General features: G+C 38.7%; 1 protein-coding gene across 3 annotated transcripts; it reads left to right on the forward strand.

The window, feature by feature from the left end:
• Nucleotides 1–1,063: 1,063 nt before the first annotated feature.
• Nucleotides 1,064–20,236, forward strand: LOC113668712 (ATP-dependent translocase ABCB1). Of its 3 annotated transcripts, XM_089192914.1 has the most exons (28): nucleotides 1,064–1,296; nucleotides 1,467–1,641; nucleotides 4,820–4,889; nucleotides 5,503–5,882; nucleotides 6,438–6,609; nucleotides 7,165–7,289; nucleotides 7,751–7,867; nucleotides 8,126–8,180; nucleotides 8,260–8,373; nucleotides 8,870–8,986; nucleotides 9,197–9,322; nucleotides 9,535–9,738; nucleotides 9,904–10,074; nucleotides 10,516–10,677; nucleotides 10,993–11,077; nucleotides 11,445–11,557; nucleotides 12,004–12,177; nucleotides 12,699–12,803; nucleotides 12,929–13,006; nucleotides 13,258–13,341; nucleotides 13,474–13,686; nucleotides 13,945–14,045; nucleotides 15,744–15,884; nucleotides 16,029–16,185; nucleotides 16,308–16,505; nucleotides 17,989–18,195; nucleotides 18,613–18,759; nucleotides 19,806–20,236. In XM_089192914.1, exons 2-28 carry the CDS (start codon nucleotides 1,472–1,474, stop codon nucleotides 20,010–20,012), a joined length of 3,993 nt encoding a protein of 1,330 aa, XP_089049040.1. In that variant the 5' UTR covers nucleotides 1,064–1,296; nucleotides 1,467–1,471; the 3' UTR covers nucleotides 20,013–20,236. The 3 variants fall into 3 exon arrangements, with proteins under 3 accessions (XP_089049040.1, XP_089049041.1, XP_089049042.1); XM_089192915.1 differs by lacking the exon at nucleotides 1,064–1,296 and having other exon boundaries at nucleotides 1,321–1,641; nucleotides 4,823–4,889; XM_089192916.1 differs by lacking the exons at nucleotides 1,064–1,296; nucleotides 8,870–8,986 and having other exon boundaries at nucleotides 1,321–1,641.
• Nucleotides 20,237–21,879: the final 1,643 nt, after the last annotated feature.

The raw sequence follows: 21,879 nt of genomic DNA on the forward strand, positions 1-21,879 counted from the left end.
CACCGGAAATTTCATCAGTCTGGAATCAGTCGGGAACCTAATCACTTTTTCTAACTACTTAAATACGACATAGATTCTAGTATTACAATTAACACAACCCGCCTACAGCTTGGGCTAATCTTGGCATATATACATTAGTTATGCTCGAAATTCACAGTGTAGCTGTAGAGCTAATATCTTCGAGAAAATAAGCTAAAATAAAATAAAATAGGCTATATTACAATTCCAGTATTATTTATAAACTATATACAACATTATGCATGCAGAGGGAAATATAACTTGTAGATCTATTGTGGAAAAGCTTCATATCTGAGGATCTCCTGCTTGAATTCTTGAAAATTTAATGTTTTGTAAGCATGCCTTATTCAATCGTTACGATTCACGATAGTGTTGGGTTTGCAACTGAACTCGAATGTTTTTTATTATGTCCAGCGATACTTCGTAGACAGCCTAAAGTGAAGATCTTTTTGCAAGTCCCCGAAAAACATTTGTGACCCCCAAACACATCACGTACTTGTACATGTAGCGTCCGCAAAATGTCACGCATATCATACCTTTGTCACACCTGACAGTTACTTTCCGCGTGCTTCTCATTATACCACTATACGTGGACCACTAAAGGTCGAATAAAGACATCGCATTCACTATGTGAATATAAGCAAGCTAATTTTCCCTATTATTGAAAACTCCTTGATGTTTAATCTAAAACTAGGATGTGACATTTTTTTTGTTTCGTTATTGTTGTTTAGGCTCGTCTTTCTTAAGGACATCTCGTGTCTACTTACACGGACACACTTGGTCACATGACCCTGAAAGCCAGAGTTTCTCGCACGTGCTTCTTTTGTGTGTTTTCCAAATGTTTTTTTAACTGTCTTCTTTGGCACAGAATTTAAATGCATCGTTGTCTTAGGTTTTCCATGTAGTTGTCCTTTAAATTTATTTGACATTTAACCTGACCTTATAGAGCGGAACCACTTTCGCGATTCGTAAGTGAATGAAATATTATTGTCACAACGCAACACCTGACGAAGTCTGCTATTGTCAGACGAAACACGTGGAAGATAAAACAAGTTTGTTCAATTTCAATTCGTGCAGTTCTGCTCACTAGTTTATCATTCTAAACAGGGTAATGGGCTCCTGGTCTGGAATCAGTCAGGGACCTCATTACAATTACTTACCACATGATTACAACCCAGATTGTACTATTTCAATTTACGCTTGAACTTACACAACCCGTGTAGAGCAAGGGCTGATCTTGGCATGTCTGGCGTGACATCACTCAAAGGTTAAATATAGGTGAGGACGTATTTACACAAATATTCTCATTCGTCGCCCACATGCCATTATTTAGCTGACCTTAACTAAAACGATTAAACCGTTCGCTGGCCGCATTGAAGTAAGAGCGTTGCTCTTTCAAAATCCATAAAAGAGAAATTTATTGTTGTCTGTTGGTGTTAACCGCTCAGTTGCGATGGATGTTGAGTTGGGAAACAAACCCGGCGACAGCCATGATGGTGGAGAGGATCTAAATGGTTCGAAGCTGAAGATATCCGTCGTTGAGAGGATTGGTACACCGCCGCCGAAAGAAAAGGAAGCTATGGGCGCTGCTGACGACACTGCTCTCGAAAACGACGACAAGAGGTAAAAAATATGATCGTACTTTGATACTGATTGTACATATCAAGATCTTACTTTTATTTCGTAAATGTACCAAAAACAATAACAGCGACTCAGTTTTTCATTTGATTCGATTGAAATAAAAAAGAAAAAAAACTTTCCTGGCATGGCTATTTGACAAAAGGCCTTTTGCTCCCTCATCGCTCTGTATATGGGGAAATGAAGGTGAATACTGAAGGGAGAATCGAATGAACAAGATGGATTTCGGCTTGAAGTAATAGTGGCAAGAAGTGTTGACAGACAGGTAACGTCTCCACCCTACGAATACTAATACTAGTACTTTGGCACTTGCAGCTCTGCTCTTGTGATTTGGAAATATCTCAGGAAGTTTCCTCTTCCTTAGATCGCAAGGCTTATAAATTTCTCCACATGAAGGCTAACTTTCACTGAAAAGCCACAGTTTCATTAATATTTCCTTTAAATTCAATATTGATGGGTGATATTGCGTGACAAGAGGTTCTTCAATACGAAATGTCACCTCTGAGAATAATTTATATTCACTTCGCATGTTCATTGTACGCCGATTAAGCTGATTTGGAGCAAGATTAATGATGGTGAAGATCCAAAGTTTTGCTTTCCCATCTAAAGTAAACGATCCTCCGCAAATACGTAACCATGCATATGTTTATTATTTACGGAGTTGTATTGCTATACTTTGTAAAGGTGGTATTCCTAACCTAAAAATCTGAATAAGTTTTGAATTAAACAAACTTACCTCGCTTCTGAGCTTGCTCCTCCGCTTCCTTTGCGTTTCTTAAAGCAATCTGCGGTCGTTAAGCTTGTCCTTAGTGCCTTTGCTTGTTCTCCAGTAAATCCTTCGAATAAAGACAGAATCGATTAAATATTCGGCAAAGACGAGCCAAACAGCTGTAAATCAGTCAAGAAAACACACGAGTTGCAAACGAACAAACAGAAAGACAGAAGGGTTGTGAATTTGTTTTGACTCAAAACTAGTTTAGAATTTCCAAGTAACAGATGCGATCGTTCATTCCCATACTAATTCTCATATTTCGCCTCTTAACTTAGAATAAACATTGTTACGTATTTACAATCTAGTAATGTGCGAGCCTTGTCGACGTGTGGTCTCATTGGTTAGATCTTTCTCTCTGGTGGTGTTAAAGTAGTTTTCTCTCTTAAGGCTAAGTTGTGATAGCTCCAAAGTCCGTTTTTTTTTCCATACGAGGAAGGCGATGAGTAGAGCGATGAGAGTCGAGGACTTGGTAGGAGCATTCACCTCTCAAAACTGTCAAGCGATGTTTAGTCTCAATCATGGTTTTGCAAAACGTCTGTCATGCTTCTAGCAGCCTTCATTCTGGGTTAGTCCGCCACGCGAGGTATGAGACTGAAATACTGGGAGCCTGAGTTTTCTCCCGCGCACTTTGCTCAGTGCTAATGCTCGGCCTCCCAATTTTTTAGCTCCTCTGATTTCTCTTTGACCTGCGTGGTGGGGTGGAAAGGAGAGACTGCTCATAGTCTAATAACTTCATTATCCACTTTTATTTTCCGGTAAATATATTCACCTTAAATGCTAAAAACGATGCCGCAACATTAAAAAACCATAAAGTTGCTTGAGATTAGACCTGCTCACTCTATAAATTTTGATATCAGCTCTCTCGATTCTTTATTCGTACTTTCCTAAGACTAAACTCTGAGAATTCATTTTTAAAAAATAAAATGATTTATTTATTGCTCACTTTTGGGAGGGGAAAGCTTATACATGTACTGACCAAGCAATTCTTTTGCAAAATATACTGATTATAGGTTATTCCAACGAGGAAAAGTGCTGGTCTCGTTACCTAAGGGTGTTAAGGGTGTTCTTGAAACGCTTATTATCTCTTAAGCAAGTGTAGCGTGACTTTTCGTCGCTGTATTTAAACGGAAAGGTGACGTGAATTAATACTCCAGTGCATGTAGGATTTTATTTCAGCAGATTAATCATTATCCATCTTTCATTACTTTCGATTCGTGCCTAGTTAAAAAGTCAGAAGCAGTACCTTCAAAATGCCTAAAAGATCACGAATGATTGTTAGATGTAAAACTCTAACACTCGTTGTCTTGTTGTCTCTTTCTTTATTCTCTCTTACTGCACAAGTTATTACAACGGGGACTAGCTCTGATCTCTGGAGGAAAGTGTGGGTCACCGTTTACAAAGGTGACACTTACTGAGCTGTCAATCTCTAACCTTCGTCATGTTTTTACACTTATATAGCGAATCACGTTGGGCTACGGAAAACGGTGTTCGCAGAGTAGATACCTTCGCGATACCTTCGCGATGTTTACGCTTTACGAAATGTCTCTCTGGCTTAAATTTCTTGGTCTTACAGTCAAGTTTGGGCAAAACGAAAACAAGATTGACAATATAAAATTATAATAAACTTAGTAACAGAATTAAAATCATACTTGAAAAGGTATCCTAAAATAAAATTGTCCTTGAAGGCTGTTGCATAACAGCAGAATAAACACAAAATTCGCCCCTAAAAGAGCTACGTGCTAGTCGTATAAGTTATCTAATTATAAATTCAGTGCGGAAGATGAAAAGTACTACATGTTTACACCTTAAGTCACCTCTAAGAAATTAAAATTGACAACTATTCTCCTAATCGGGAATTCGATATGGATTTAGCCTAAAAGCGAGAGTAAATGGATAAATGTATAAAGGAGAATAATTTCCAGGAAATTCCTGTACGGGATCAATTTTTATAGGGTAGAGTCATTTTCTTAGTCATTAATTATTTTTTTAGCAACATAATGAAAATATACCGGTATCTAGCCGCAAACCGCAGTTTACGCAAAAATGTCTCCATGTCAATTTCACGATCACAATAAAGAAAAGGTGGCAAAACTCTGTCTGTAAGGTAAGACCGCTAAAAGGAATAAGAAATGATCAACTGGCTTATTACTATGTTTACTGAATGGCTTATGGAAATATGTTATTTCCATTCATTTTCCAACACCAATATAGGAAACCCTTACAATGTTTTAAGGTTAGATATATTTCTATTTTTATCGTTTAACATGATTTATGCTTCCTCCTACAGCTTTGAATTGTGTTTACCTGTAAATACGCATTTGCATGTGTACCTTTTTAATAGAAGAGCCAAAAATTGAAATTATATTGATTATATGATTGTATGTTATGCAGCAGTGATGAAAAGAAAGAAAAGGAAACCAAAAAAGAGGAAAGCCAACCAACAGTACCATTAGGCCAACTGGTAAGTTGTGAAACTCCACATCGGTAATAAGAGATGTTAGTCATTCCTATTTAGCTAGAATCAAACCAAAACAATCATAGTATGGGAAAACGTGAAGATGTAAACGACAACTCCTGCGCACATAATCAGCGGCAATTCACTGAAACAGTGGTTGAGAGGAAGAACTGAAGAGCTTAGCATAAACTAGCAGCTTTTAGCATCAATTTCCACAACAATGATGGGCTTCTTCAGAGGTTTTTCAAGAGGCGATAATTGAGGGACTAATCAGTGATATACAGCTATTTCAATTTACGTTGTCGGATCAAAGCTTCAAGGGTACGGGACAAGACCGAAAGGCGGTATGGGTAGATTAGAATTAATTTTAGGCTTTCGGGGTTGTCGGCGCGAGATGGACATGGACATCGGAGATCTTCGCTGTATGGACGAGGCATTGTTAATTTTGCTGATAATTATTCATTAAGATCCCCTTCGGTCTTGTCTTGTAGGCTTGAGGCTTTGATCCGACAACGTAAATTGAAATAGCTGTATATAAACAAGTCTTCTATTACTGTTCGGCGCATTTCTTTGAATGATTCTCCAAAATAATGTTGATTTTTCACCTTTTTTTTTGCAGTTTCGTTTTAGCGATAAGTTAGATGTCCTGCTCATGATACTTGGAACTTTATCTGCTATGGGCCTTGGTGCCACCTTTCCACTCCAGTTTATCATCTTTGGGGATCTTATCAACACCTTCATCGATTATACTAAATATCAATCACCAAATAATACGCAGCCATTTGATCTCGATAAAGAGATGACGAAGTTTGCGTTGTACTATGTTTACATCTCTGTTGGAACTTTGATTGTGGCTTATGGTCACATGGGACTGTGGTCACTTACTGCCACACGCCAAGTGAATAAAATGCGCTTGGCCTTCTTTAAATCTGTTTTGAAACAAGACATTGGTTGGTTTGATACAACTGATTCAGGAGAACTGAACACTCGTCTCAATGAGTGAGTATTTAATAATTAATCAGAGACAACTTCTTCATTCAGGGTTCAAGGTTTTTAAGGCGTGATTTTTTTGTCTATCATCTGAGACCGTGGTACACATTGCGCAATACTGATTCGAGGATGGGTACATTTTTAAGAAAGCGAGTGGCAAGCCCTTTTTCAAAATTAGAGAACTCCTTATTCCTTTGAATGAAAAATGTGGGATTTATAGCCAGGAATCATGATTTAGATTTTTGCAGGCTGACTTGGTTGGTTATCAGAATGGATGCATTCAAAGTGGGAAGCTCGTCGTTAGCGTATTCACAATTTGAAATTAACAAACAATACAATTCAGCAAATGCATCGTTATAAAGTGTGAAGCTCCGATACTTGATTGAATTCTTTATTTCCTCTTCGTTGTGTTTATTGTTGTTTTATTTGTGGTTTTATTTTTGCGTTCCTCAGAGCAATGCTATCGTATTCTTCACTTCCCTCCCTCCGAGGTATTATTAATATTTAAACGCTGTGACATTGTGTTTACTGAAACTGATTAGATGTCCTTACTACTGCCCGTAGAGATCTGAACAAAGTGGATGATGGTATTGGTCATAAGATTGGCTTGTTCATTCAAGCCATGACGACCGTGATTATAGGGTTTGTGATGGGATTTGCGTATGGTTGGAAACTTACCCTCGTTATCATCGCTGTGAGTCCGCTGCTTGTCATTGCTGGCGCCTTGATAGGAAAGGTAATCAATTATCTAGACGTGCGGTTTGCCATTTTCCTCACAGCAGAGCTCGTATAGTTATACGGCGCGTATCGTCGTGTTAGTGATACAATCACCAGCCGGAAACGTTTTTAAAAACAAATAGTTAGTCTATGGGAAGGGAGTACTTCCTATACATGAGTGAACTACAAGAGGATGTAACGTCTAAGTATTTTCCTTTTCCTCAAGGAAACACTATCATACCGAAGCGTGTATCGGGTAAAAAGAGAGAAGCCGTGAGTTGTAAATGGCTTCCTCCTTGGCTTGAAGTAAGCTGCAAAAGAATTATGAAGAGTTCGATTGCAACCAACGACTTTTTTGTTCTTAAATGTTAGACATTAATACTATCTTATCCCAGCAGCTTGAAATGCATATGAATGAATCCCAATACCACCTTAAAGTGTCTGTTAACCTAGGATCATCAATGATCAACATCGGATCTATTTGTCTTATTTTCTCATCGATGAAATGTCTCTGTTATGATTACTAAAAAAATTTGTACTGAAGCTGCCTTGAGCAACCTTTAAAATGTTGCAGGTAATGACTGCCATGACAACCAAAGGTCTTAATTCTTACGCTAAAGCTGGTAGCGTAGCAGAAGAAGTGCTTTCATCAATCAGAACTGTGGTTGCATTCGGAGGAGAAAAGAAAGAAATTGAGAGGTAAACCAAGAATGTGGATATGATTTCACCACCCACTATACCTCAATAACGTATGACTCTGGGGATAGGGGTGTTAGAAGCGTGCCTGGGATTTCTCATGGGGGTGGCACGGTAACGAATTTCAGCGCCTTTTACCTGGAGTTACTTATATCGCTGCTCTTTCATGTGTATCAACGGGCTCGAATTAACGCAGTAAGAAATGTTTCACATAGCTGATCACGTGAAGTCAGTTGTTTAGCAGCCTCCAAGCAGGCAACATTTTCTGATTGAAACGATCTCATTCCTGACTAATCAAAGTTAAAACTGGTTATAATTGAATAACATTTTTCAATGAAAATCTGTACAAAAAGATTTAAGATTAACTCGCGGTGCTTCTTCTGAGTTACATGAAGATCTCTTTTTTGTATCGTAACTGTTACTGTTCGTGATCTTCTAGTTTATTTTTGTGTTAAACTTTCCAGGTATTCATCCCTCTTGAAAGAAGCTCGTGACTTTGGAATCAAAAAAGGTTTAATGACTGGACTAGGCATTGGATTTTTTCAACTTGTTATTTACGGAAGTTATGCCTTAGCCTTTTGGTATGTATAGGGCCTTTTCTACCTTTTTTTTATATACATGTTTTCCTACGTATGTCTACCCATTTTTTCGCGTAACCTATTATCTAAAGTATGAACGTATTTATCTGTCAACCCTCCATTAATTCAGGTACTCATCTCACCGTTATTCCTACCTGGCAATAAACATGTAGCCCTCCAAACAGCCAACTGTATTTCATCAGCTACTGAGCTTTTAACGCATCTTGTACTAAACTTTCTTGTTTGTTCCTATATTCACAGGTATGGCTCAACGTTAATAATTGATGAGAAAATGACGGGAGGACAAATGCTTATTGTAAGAAAATATCGCATTACTTGTTATTTTTTCAAGGAAATTGTTCAGCTTTGCAATTTGTTTTATTTGCATTCTTCAGGTGTTTTTTTCAGTCATGTTTGGGGCCATGCAGTTAGGTCAGGCTGGGCCACACATGGAAGCCATAGCTGCAGCTAGGGGAGCAGCATACAAAGTGTTTTTTATCATTGACAGGGTAAGTAGCAAATTGTTTTTTGTTATTTTAAACAAACTCAGTTTAACTACGGCTGATTACGGCTAATTTTGAGCTGGAATGGACATCAGCTGTATTTTGATAGGAATCATTTGTCAGTTATTGTACTTAGGCGACTGAAAACTTGAGAGTGCCATGTTAAGTGCATAGCGATTGAGGAGATGTTTACATTATTTACGCCCAGGTGAACAGCCATTTTGTCATAAATTGTCTGCGACGTTTAATGCTAAACGGAGCCATGGAAATATTTTTTTTCTTGGGAAGGGTATTAAGAGAATAAGTTGGTGTCTACCTATTAAAGAAACTTCCTTATAAAAAAAATGAGTTCACGTAATAATTTGTATAACTTCCCCATCCAAATGAATAATTATCAGTCTAATACGCTTACATCTATTCTTGGAGATCTAAAGTGGGTGTCATTTAGGCGTCTCAACATAAAGTTAATTCATTTCACTTTTTTTCTTTCTCCTAATGTGAGATTCCACCAATTGACTCCAGTTCTACTGATGGATTGCAAATTGATCAAAGTTCCTTAAAGGGAAGGGTAGAGTTAAAAAGCATTGAATTCTGGTATCCTTCAAGACCCGACGTAAAGGTATGTTTCAGTTGTAAAGATGTTAAATGAAAAGGAAGAAGGAGAAATTTGTCCTCTCTCTAGTAGTTTATGTGATAGTTATGATTGTTTAATATTCTGCTCTAGAAACATATGTGCGAAGTATTTTACACCAAACATCAACATTATTGAAATACGAAGACTTAATGTCTTTCAAAGGAAAAAGAAAATCTTGGCCATTTTTTTTTTCAGATTTTAAACAGTTTGACTCTGGCTGTCGAAGGCGGACAGACTGTGGCATTGGTAGGTGAGAGTGGCTGTGGAAAGAGTACAGTAGTTAAGCTTTTACAGAGGTTCTATGACGCAAGTAATGGTGAGGTAAGTTTAAACTTGATACTGATAGAGTATACAGTAAACAAAATCAAATTTCGTCAAGAAAGGGTCCCATGCGTTTTTTTTTTAATTAAGCGAATTTTAGATGAAATGTTTCTCTGAACAAACATCTCACTCAACGAATTAAGTTAAGATCCTGATGGGAATCAGATCCCAGTGACTGCTTGCTCGACGTATTTACTCTTCTGTCTTTTAAGGTTTCTGTTGATGGTCATGACGTTCGTTCTCTAAACTTAAAATGGTTGCGTGAGCAAATTGGTGTTGTGAGTCAAGAGCCAATTCTTTTTGCCACCACAATAGCTGAGAACATCAGGTATGGTAAAGATGGTGTGACACAGGAGGATATTGAAAGAGCAACAAAGATGGCGAATGCCCACGACTTTATCAAAGGTCTTCCTCAAGTAAGTAGAGACGTAATTAACTGATGAAATGGCCTTTTCGAAATCTCATACTAATAGAAGGAAAAAAGTCCTGAGCCATTTTCTTCCAGCTTAAAGGCCTAGTGAAATCGAGAAATGCGCGTTAAACTTTTTGGAAAATAATTTAATTATTGCACTGTTTGTCAGGGCTATGATACTCTTGTTGGTGAACGAGGAACTCAACTCAGCGGAGGACAGAAGCAGCGTATTGCCATTGCACGAGCTCTGGTAAAAGATCCAAGGATTTTGTTGTTAGATGAAGCAACATCAGCACTGGACAGTGAAAGTGAATCAATCGTACAAGCTGCTTTGGATAAAGTAAGTAACCAGAAAATAAACGAAACATCATTCACTTGTAAGGGTTTTCCTCCACGTTGTCAAGACATTTTGTATAAGATAATAATAATAAAAAAAGAAGTGCAACGTCTTGATTGTGAACAAGATAATTAGGGGAAGATGCGAATCCATGCTCCAGAATATATCAATTGTAATACTATGTAGATACTTAGGAGTTATCTTGATGTGATGATGCCAGTTAAGGCAACATAGTTTCGAGAGGCGTGAAAAAGTCTAGTTTCGGAAAACAACTCCGAAACGATTTTTGTTTCTTTCTTTCTGGGGATATATACCCTCTCTCTCATCTCAGTTCCGCCCTGATTGTCTTGTCCATTTCTGTCTTTCATTTTCCTTTGTGACTATTTGTACGGAGTGTTTCTTTAAATGTACATAATTCTGTGTGACTATCGTTACATCTTTCAGGCGCGTCAGGGTCGAACAACCATTGTGATTGCTCATCGTTTGTCAACAGTTCAGAATGCAGATGTTATAGCTGCCATACAGGATGGTGTGGTGGTTGAGAGGGGAAGTCATGATGAACTCATGCAGACTGATGGAGTTTATCGTCAGCTGGTCACATCACAGGTGTGCAGGATGAACGAGAGTGATGTAATATATTGCGACGTTCTAGTTGTTCTGCGTGGCAGGATGTAACCCACGAACAAAAATTTGTTTGCCACAGAATCGCTAGAATTACATTTCCATGTGAATGGAGTCAATTTTATGAAAAACAAACAAAAGTTATTAGAACTTTCTGAATAAGCCCATTTTCTCAATGAGCTGGAAACGGTATGAGTTGTCGGAAGAGTGCGAGCTTTCATAACAGCGACTCGATTCAATTCATTACCACAGTGTCTTTAGTTATTTTTTTATTCAGTTTTTTATTCACTTTCGCGGTAGACATACAAAAAGGAGGAAAAAGGAGATAATTCTGGTAGTGACGATGAAAGCGACAACGAGGAGATAGAGAATAACGATGTGAAAGGTTGGTAACTTGATGTGATTTATTTAAGGCCTTGTCACCACTGCTTAAGTAGTATTCATCACTGCGAAGATTGCTTTTATATTTATTGGTGTGATTTTGTTTGTCCCATTGTTGTTCACCACGAAAATGAGAGAGTAATCTTGTAAAAAATTAACTGAGCGAGGTTTACTTGTGAGTAACTGTACTAAACCATAAGTTTTCTTTATCAATCCTAATCTCTTCTCTTTGTCCGGGGTAGAGCCTTGTTAACAAAAAATAGATGATGCAACAATATCTCTCTGCATCCACGTTTCACTCAGATCCTTAGTTTAGTTGTTCGAGATATCGATTATTCACTATTGTTTAGATATTTCCTTTTGAATTTCAGTATCGACACCAACAGTGAAATTTACTCGAAGCACTTCCCACATGTCAACTGACAGTAGACATGAAGAGAAGAGAACTTCGGCTTTAGACATTGCAACATCAAACAGGACTAAGGTAGACAATATATACATACTAGACAATCATAACAGGAATGGCTCTTTTCGATTATGATTGCTTATGACTTGCTGGGAAACTTAAGATCACAAGTTTGCGTTTCAGGTTTAGGTTGGTCTTATTTATCGATATTCCGTCAAAAACTATTATTTTCTTATCGACCTGACGTCCATGAGGGAGTTTTGCCGCCATAGAGAAGTTTCAAAAGTTGAAGGGAAAAGGAGTGCTGCACTTTGTCAGAGCAATAAGCAGAGCGCGGGAAATCACATCAGTTGCTCAGCTAAAAAAATTCGTTGTCGGCATTGTCGGTTATACCTGTTGTAGCTTATCCAGGCAGTTTAATGACTAGTTTATGGCGTATACTCATTCGAGATTTGAATTTCCTGCGGCAATTGCATTTATTCTCCTACTTACCTTACAGTTTTTTTTCATACGTTGATAACAAGGGTAAAGATGATGAGGAGAAGATTTTAGAGGAAGAAGTTGAACCAGCTCCTGTTCGTCGCATCATGAAGTTGAACACGAAAGAATGGCCTTACCTTCTATCAGGGAGCGTCGCTGCCATTATAAACGGACTATTTCCGTTTGCATTTGCTCTGCTTTTGTCAGAAATTCTTTTCGTAAGTGAATCCATTTTTTTTTGTTGCAATCAAATCTAAATTCCATCGCCAAGCTTAGCTTTCTCTCCGTGTAAGCATGCGTCACCTTTCTTAACAGTTTATGAAAGCCTCGTATTTTTAGTTACTTGCACACAGTAATTCTTGGAAAGGTTTTATAACTCTGTTAAGCTATAAGTGAGTTCCAGGTTCAAGCTAGAGTTAGTGTCGTCAGACTGTGTGAAGATCGAATTGATGAAACACTAGGCCTCAATCAGCGTGCTGGGCCACATTGCATGGAAATACTCTAATGGTTTTTCTCCTGCCATATTCGTGTCATGCTCAATTTGAACTACTTGTCTCGTGTATTTGTTCTAACAACAGACATGTGCAAACAGTGGAGAAGAAATTATGAACACACAACGGCTTTATTACTTTTTTTTAGATCTTATCGCATGAACGCGGTGTTGTGATATACCTTTCCAGCAAGCCATAGATGTATACACCATCGTGTGTCTGGGTTATTAATTCTCTTTCATTTTCAGGTTTTTTCTTTGCGGGACAAAGAGGAAATGGAAAAGAAAGCGGAATTCTGGTCCCTGATGTTCTTTGCTGTTGGTGTGACGAGCTTTTTCTCAAACTTAATCAGTGTAAAGAGGAGTTCCTTTTCTTTAAGCCTTATTCAGCCATTATTTTCTACGTCTTTTTCCGAGTGTGATGTTAGTGAAAACACTAATACAGTGAGCTGAATAATCTGACAAATTTCTCTCTTTAGAGCGCGATGTTTTCCAAGTCTGGAGAACTTATGACTTTACGATTGAGAAAGATGGCTTTTGAAGCGATTCTTAAACAGGTCAGTAAACCGAACTAATAAAGGCCAGGTAGATCTTGACTATACTTGAAATATTTTCTTTCCCTCCTCTTTTTCTTGGTCTACCGTCTCCTTCCTCGTTTATGCTCCTTACTTTCTCCTTAAAGGGTTCTCTTCTCTAAAGCGTGCGCGTACTCAAGAGTACCGAAAATTTGTCGGGTACTTAACGGAGTCGAGCGTCTACAAGAGCTATTATCAGTTTCAAGCTCACCTGCCTTGTTATTATTCAACAGGAAATATCGTACTTTGATGATCCGCTGCACAGTACTGGGGCATTGACCACAGCATTGGGGACACATGCCTCGGCTGTTCAAGGGGTAATTCTGTAATATTTATGAATTCCTTTCATTGGTGAACAAGAACAACTTGGCATTGCAGGTAACATGCATATGGACATCACAGTAGACCACAAAGTATGCTTTTCTGCCTGTCTTTTTGTGCTTTTTTAGGCTGCTGGCAGTCGCCTCGCCATTGTTGTGACATCTCTAAGCACTGCTGTTGCCTGCACCGTGTACGCTTTTTATAATGGCTGGAAGTTGACCCTGGTAGTCCTTTCATTTATTCCTTTTCTCATAATTGCAAATGCAATTCAAATGAAAGTAATTTATGCAAGTGGAAAAGGTTCTAAAGATGGCGAAGATGAAAAACTTCAGTCCGGCAAGGTGAGGCCTTATTCGTGATAAGAAAATTTTTGCATTAGAAATTGAACCATATCTGTTATGATCATGTCATTGTTTATTGCTAAGTGATTAATTCACCGTTACGCTGGCTCTGATCTACAGTGATTATTAATCTTACCATCAAAATAAAATACAGTTTTATCGTTAAGAGATCATGGCGTATGTGTGAGGAACTAAATATAAATCATTTTGGTCAGTCAATAAACTTTTTTCATGGCTTTTATATACTTTACGCCACAGATTGCAGTTGAAACAATACAGAATATTCGTACTGTGGCATCTCTCGGTAGAGAAAGCACTTTTTACAGCGATTATGTCAAGGCTTTGATGATTCCGTACAAGTAAGTGACAGAGATGATTTGTTGCATCGAACCCCACACTAGTTGTTAGATACAAGGCCACGAGTCAGCCTCTTCTAAGGTCCTTCCGTGGTGCTGCCTGTCACAGCTGATTAGGGAAATTATCGTTGATGAATGAGTTGCCAGTAATCGGTTCCATGTGTTTGCGCAAAGATCTCTGGGATCGCCATGAGGCAAACATTGCAACTCGCCAGAAAGAAAAAAAAACGATTTTGGTTAGAGATCATCGTTTTTTTGCCGCCGTTTCATCAGAAATGGGTATGGGTGGCATTGATACAAGGGAAGCGCAAGGTTTTGTTCGAACAACCGTGAAATATATAGTGAAATCTAGCGATTGACTTTCCTCCATGCACAAGGGTTTAGTGAAATTGACATTGCGTAATGATCTCGAACTTTAGAAATATTAGTTTTAAATCAGCAAGAATAACTCAATAAAGCCTTTTCAGTTTTATTTACTTCTGTTAAGTCTACATCTAGCTTTTTTCTTGGTTTGGTAAAAAAAAAACAAAAATTATAAATAAACGCCACAACAGCTAGCAGGAGTTTGAAATTGAGTGCTTGAGCATTAAATACTATCGTGATATATTAGTGATTTAACACCTACAGTGCCTCTTTGTTGTGATCAATGAGAACGAACCAGCGTTGACAATCGGCTCAAAACTGAACCCTTTCTTATGCGACGATGAGTATGAACAAATGGGTCGCTTAAAGAGCGATGCATAACCGATTATGTATACGTCCATATTTTCTGCCGGAGTTCCCGTGATCTTGCTTTTCCTGACAAGGTCCTTCAAGGAGTTCGAGGAGGCAAGTAGCAGCTCAAATACCCTCGGATTTTTCTGGACAAATTATGTCGAAAATTCCTTTTGTTTTTTATTGCTTATTTCAGCCTTCCGAAGAGCGAAAGCTCGGTAAAAACAATTTCCATCTCCGCTGACGACGACTTCTCTCCTTTGAGGTGTATTTTCAGACATCGCAATATGTTTATTTAACACGCTAACAAGTATAAAAACAGGCTTTACATACAAAAATACAACTAAAAAGACTCAAGTGAGTTATATCCGTGCGATTTAAGACTAATTTTGTGACATGTCGAGACCATTACAGGATAACGATTTCACAATTATATCGTAGACCTTACGCAAGGAGAGAAGTTATATGTTTCCTATTAACAACTTGGAATGTTTGCCCCGTGGCGATCCCAGAAATCTTTACACAAACACAAGGATCCGATTACAGGCAACTCATTCACTGAGAGGCTCGTAGCAGACTGTAAAGAATGGAATATCGCGCACCTTTCAATGCCAACCACTGCTGTTTTAAGGGTATTGTTATTATTGTGGAGGTTCAAAGCGACCTTCTCAGTGCTCCTACACCCTATACACGAAACCTTACACTTCAATTACACCAAGCTCTTCTGGTTTTCTAACACTGAAGGACGTTATCATAACGGTCTTAGGCTTCTCTGCCACCTCTGAGCCTGAACCACAATAGAAGGTCATTCTTTGGCTCCGTAGTCTTTGCAGTTTGTAAGGGTCACCCAGCCATGAGCTCAATACACCAGTTGACCCCAATAGCTCTGGGTGTTACAGAGATTGACTTTACACGAGCTTTCCCATCCTGCTGAGATGACATTCATAGAAGCGATTTATCTTCTGTTTAATTTTATTTCCTTGATAGAAAGGCCTTGAGACGAGCTCACCTTCAAGGAATATCATTCGGCTTGGGAGAAGCGTTCAAGTTCTGTGCCACCGGGGCAGCATTTAAATATGGGGGATATCTTATGTCAAACGGAGAAATGGCCATGGATGAAGTATTGAAGTAAGATATTCGTTATTTGTTGTTCTAAGGCGTAACTAACTATTTCAAATGAAAAGTTTCCGTTTGAAAATTAAATTTAGATAAACCCATGAGAATAACCTCACAGACGGACGACTGGTTACCGTTCTTTTTTCCTCTTTTCAGAGTCATAATGTCCATCGTGATTGGCGGTGCAACCTTGGGCCATATCAGCGCTTTGTCTCCAGACTATGAGAAGGCAAAGATGGCTGCTGCTCGTCTCTTTAAAATCTTTGACCGTAAATCTCTTATCGACAGTTCGTCTCAAGTTGGTTTAACTCCGGTAAGAAATTTCTCAGCCAACTTCATGACCACTGATGGGCCTTTTTACTGATTGTCGTCCCGCATGTTGTGTGGTCCTGTGTTACATTAATATCAATGCCGTTTCTTGTTCTTTTCACATAGAGTTCTGTGTCGGGAACAATCCAGTTACGCAGCGTACGTTTCCGTTATCCAACTCGACCAGACGTCAAAGTACTACGCGGATTAACACTGTCAGTTCAGAAAGGACAGAAACTTGCCCTTGTTGGCTCGAGTGGCTGCGGAAAGAGTACAGTTGTTTCCCTCCTGGAGAGATTTTACGATGCTCAGGACGGAGAAGTGGTAAGTTAGCGGCTGTTCAAAGACCAGTCTTGAAGATTATTTCATGTTTTTGGTCGCAGTTCTGTTGTTACCCTGACCTCAAGTATGATCGTACTGACTCCCGGAAAGCATTTTGGTTTGTCTGCAATGCATCCAAATCAGAATCAATCACAAGTTAGAAAACTGTCACTGATTCATTGAAGCAAGTGAGTGAAGGAAGAAAAAGCAAAGATAGCGGTGTTGTTGAAGGCCTAAATGTAATAACTGTCTTAAATGTAATTAAATCTTAAATATATTAACATTTGGTCCTAAACGTAATAAGCTTCCAATGCAATCGTTTAACTCCACATTAAGAGGTTAAAGTGACAGCTGTTGCACCGGAAATTCCTCTGACCAGTATTCATGTCACATCGCGGGCTCGCTGATATCAATCAGTTTCTTTTCATCTACCATACTTAAGAATAGAAGCATTTACTGCAAACCGTTATACTGATGAACAATTGGCATCAAATGAAAGCTGGCAAAACAATGAGCTCAGACTCATAACAACAATAGCTTTTGGAAAATTGTGATAACGTTATACTCGTGTGATCAGTGATGGAGTTTACGAGTCATAAACCGAATTACGAACTAGGACAAGGAAGTCCGCTGACTTGTAGTTCGGACAATTTGCAGGCTAGGCTAATATATATTTTTTGTCTTTCCTTACCTGAATAGACATTGTTAGCATGCACAGTTTGTTTCCCAATTCGGACCTTGTAACAGCACTCTAGAGGGTTATTTCTTTCAAATTCACGATGATCTTCGTGATTATAAAAATATGGACAGAATAATTTTTCTCCCCAAGAGAACGTAAATAGGACAATTATGTTCTCTTGATCTTGAAATGCATGCAACAAATTCGACAAACGAATAAGGTATTGCACGGTTCTGCATCAAATTATACACTCAATGACTTACATTTCATGAGTGTAAATTGAAAGAAGCTGCTGACCAGCACATCATTACAAATCACTGGTTCAGATTGCCAATCACAAAGAGACGTTTAACAAAAAATCTGGAGCATGTCATCAACAAGTGAACTCATCGACGATTGCATGCACGAGCCCATCTAGGAGACTGACTTAAGGTCGTTGACCTATGTCTCTAGCAAATGAAAAGACGCTGATTAATATCAGCGAGCCTGCAATATGCCACGAATGTTGGTCAGATTCTTTGGTGGAACAGCTGTCACTTAAACATCTCAATGCAGTTTAACGATTGCATTAGAGGCTTATTACATTTAGTTCGTCATAAATGGTGTTAAAATTGAGAATTCACTGATCCGGCAAAGAGGCAGTAATTAATCGCAAAATAATCTTGCATGAACTGTAGTGGACGACCATTAACTACCTGAAATTGTGGTTGAAAGTCTTGGCAAGTTTAGTGAGTCAATAAAGACAAGCGGATGGCTACTGTTTTACTACTAATTTGAGGGCTATAATTCTTTCCTTTTGTTCCTCAGGCTATCGACGGTAACGATGTCCGCACTCTGAACATTCAGTGGCTACGCTCCCATATTGGTATCGTGTCACAGGAGCCCATTTTGTTTGGCTTCAGCATCGCTGATAATATTGCTTATGGTGACAACTCCCGTCAAGTCAACCAGGATGAAATAGAAGCAGCGGCTAAATCAGCAAATATACACAGCTTCATTAATTCTCTCCCCAATGTAAGAAACATTTAAGGCTTTCTTATCTAGATTTTCACAATCATAGACCCAGAACCTTTTTAAAGTCATATGATCGCCGGACATTTTACTGAAATGGTTTATTACTCCCAATGAGCATATTACAACTTGAGCAAGTGTTGCAGTTGTTAAAAAGCCGATTCTCATAAGTCCTTCCCCACATAATCTCCAGACTTCAGGACAAGACGAGGCAAGTTTCGAGCGCCGAAGGCGCGAGCCGCTAGGGGGGTCTGGGGGCATGCCCCCCCAGAAATTTTTTAAATCTAGAGGCTCAGAAGTGCTCTTTAAGCATTTTCCGTGGCATTTTTCTTCAGAAAAGTCAATCTTGGGAATTGCCTCGTCTTGCCTCATGCTAGCTACGGCCCTGATCTCAGCATAGCTGTGTTTTTCCGCATGTAGGGTTATAACACTCTGGTAGGAGACAAGGGGACTCTCATCTCAGGAGGGCAGAAACAGAGGATAGCTATTGCCAGGGCACTGGTTCGTAATCCGCAAATTCTGCTTCTTGACGAGGCTACCTCTGCATTGGACACGGAGAGTGAAAAGGTCAGTCAACTGAATATATTGTGTTTCTTAACGTGGATATTTACAGCGTTGAGGTATAGTGTTACAAACAAAATTTAGTTTAAACGACTGTGAATATAAGAAAGTCATATATTTGTACTGCGGATAAAGACGCGAATATGAAAACGATCTTCGCAGTAATGAACGCGACTTGAGCAGTGGTGAAAATCAGGGCTGTACGGGATTTGAACCCATTACCTCTGCGATACCGGTGCAGCGCACTACTAACTGAACTAACAAGCCAACTGGGAACTGGTCATTGTGTTGGTTCCAAATAAACCCGTGAAGTGGTGAATAAATGACTGTGAATATATGAAAGTCATATTTGAACTGCGGATAAAGACGTGACTATGAAAGTGATCTTCGCAGTAATGAACACTACCTGAGCAGTAGTGAAAATAAGGCCTGTTAGCTCAGTTGGTAGAGCTAACAGGTAGATTACAGCTTGACCGAAACGATCATAGTTAACCGAAACAGACATAATGCCTAGGTACGTTACACAAAACAAAAGGGAATTGATAGTCACGCTATCACAATTCGAAATAGCCTTTGTAACAAGTAGTTTTTGGTATTTTAAAGTTTAAAGTCGTCGTACAATACTTACAATACTATTCGCAATCCATCACTTTAGCACCATAAAAGAACACCAACAAATTGTGAAATGTGTGGGATACTATGTCAATCTGTATTGAGCTTTTTACGAAAAACTTAAAGAACTAATAATTTGTAGTCAATTGCTGAAAGGTTTTTCCTATGAAATGTACCTTTTTGCTCTATTTGGTATGTTACCTTCCTCAAAAAACAAAGGTGGATGGTAACTTTTCCAAAAATTTACACTGATAACAGCTAATGATATAAGATGATTAAGGAAGCTTTAACTTCAAATATCTTTAAGGGGGCAACTCCAGTATTATAAATGTTAATGATAATTTATATGTGAAAATGAATTATCATTCATAATTATTCATATCATCATTCATAATTTGTAGTATTGGTAATATTGCAAGTGTTTTTTTGGTACTCTGTAGGTTGTGCAACAAGCTCTGGATGCTGCAAGTGAAGGTCGCACAGCTATCATCATTGCACATCGACTGTCCACAGTGCAGAACGCAGACATTATTGCAGTGATTCATCACGGGCGCGTGGTAGAGCGAGGCACTCATCAAGAGCTGTTGAACCTTGAAGGAGTTTACCACAGTCTTGTTACGGCGCAAATGCAGAACACAAATAATTAACTCAGCGTTTCTCTAAAAGCTAAAAAGAGGGCAGATATAGTTCCTGACAATACCAAGAGAAAACGAAATCATATCAAATGATTATCCATTGTAAAACTAATTCGGGCCAACAAATCTATGTATTTAAGTTTTCAGTACTTTACCTGTCGCTGGAAACCAGTACTAAATTCCTGTTTAAACATTGTACACAGTAATCATTAAAGCTGAGAGGAAGTTCACAATAACGTAATGACTTGTGTTTGGCTCTCGAAGGGTATTTTTAATTCCCTCTTCTCATGCAAGCCACTCGTCGTTGAGCCAAACAATCCAATTAAAGCGTCTATCAAACTACGGTTGAAGCTGCTCTGCGAAAAAATGTGAATTGGCGATGATGCAAATATAAATTTCGGGATAGCCCGGTGTAGTTTTAACTTCACGTGCAAAATTGATTGAAATTCATTCTGTTACAAGGGATCGTTTGTTCGATTAGCTAACGTTATCTTTATTCTCTTAATCCCGTGCCTGACCGTCTACATCACTAAGGAAGGAAAATGAATTGAAGAATCGACAATCGTGCAGTGCGGTGGCGCTAAGGCTCAAGATGGAAAAATGCGTTGAATCATAATTACAAAAACAACAATGGGCGTAATTATCAATTTACAAACTTCTCATTTATTGGCTTGGTCCTTACCGACAGAAGAAGTGTTTCAGGTGAACGGACAAAATCGGCCTATGGCAAATCTTCCAGTTGTCAATTTTCGTTCTCAGCCACGAGAAACGCCATTACCAAAGTCACTGAATACGTAACTTTCGGTTCTTTTCGTATATTTGTTTTTTTCCCCTTCTAGGAAAGTTTGAACGTCATTGTCTTTGCGCGGTACGGCTTTTTTAATGTTTCTAGCTGGCATAATCCGAGAGAGTTCCGATAAATTACCTTGTATTGAGAATCGTGAAGGCTTTGCCGTTCATTCATCAACCTGACCGAGTGGCGCGAAAGGCGAGTGACGTGTCAATAGCTGACTGGCGATATCAAACACACGTGAAAAAAATATCGTATTTTTTCACTCATGTGTGATGTTACGGCTTTTCTCAGGGCTGTAAATATTTGTATAACATCCTTGTTCATATGATGGCAAACATTATCTGGCCTTAGAGATGTTATACAATTGTATTCTTTTTCTGAGAGGTCTTTTTCTTTTTTCGTCGAGTGGTTTATTAGGATATAGTAGTGGTTCATCAGGACAGCAGGGCATCATTAAGACATATATTGATTCAATTCTGATATATCATGAGGCAGATATATCAATCTTTTATCTAAGTCAGGTTTGCCTTAAGTGATGTGCCTTAATCAAATTCAATCGAACCAGTTTTGCCTTGCACCTGCCAGCAATGTTGTGCTAGGATCTGACGAGACACAGCTCGTCTACGAATTGACTAACATCTAGCTTAAGTAAGAAGTCATTCACAGTCAAAAACTCGCTGATGAGAACTTGTCTAACAATAAAAATAGATAGAGATTCATGTAAGAGCACGCCACTCTCAGTAGATAAAAGATCGGACACGATCATCAATGAGAGTATCAATGTTCCAAGGAGGTCAATAAAGGGACTTCTTTTTTACGAGCCACGTGTCGTTGGTACTAGAGTCAGTGAGAAGACATTTGATCCCGACATCACTGAAGTAAAGGTGATTGTCAAAGGAATCCCAAATAAGGTTTACAGTTAGGGAATGGAGACAAGAGATATGTGGGAAGGGGTCTTCAGAAGATTTGGAAAGGAAAACAGGGCGATGAATGCAATAGACTTTTCTGCCGGAGATAGACTCGCTCTATTCATTGATCTCAGGGTTATGAGAGACAATGATCTCTATGGAAGAGATTGAGATTGGT

This window comes from Pocillopora damicornis, chromosome 13 (assembly GCF_964200805.1).
Source record: "Pocillopora damicornis chromosome 13, jaPocDami1.2, whole genome shotgun sequence".
Classification (NCBI taxonomy): Eukaryota; Metazoa; Cnidaria; class Anthozoa; order Scleractinia; family Pocilloporidae; genus Pocillopora; species Pocillopora damicornis.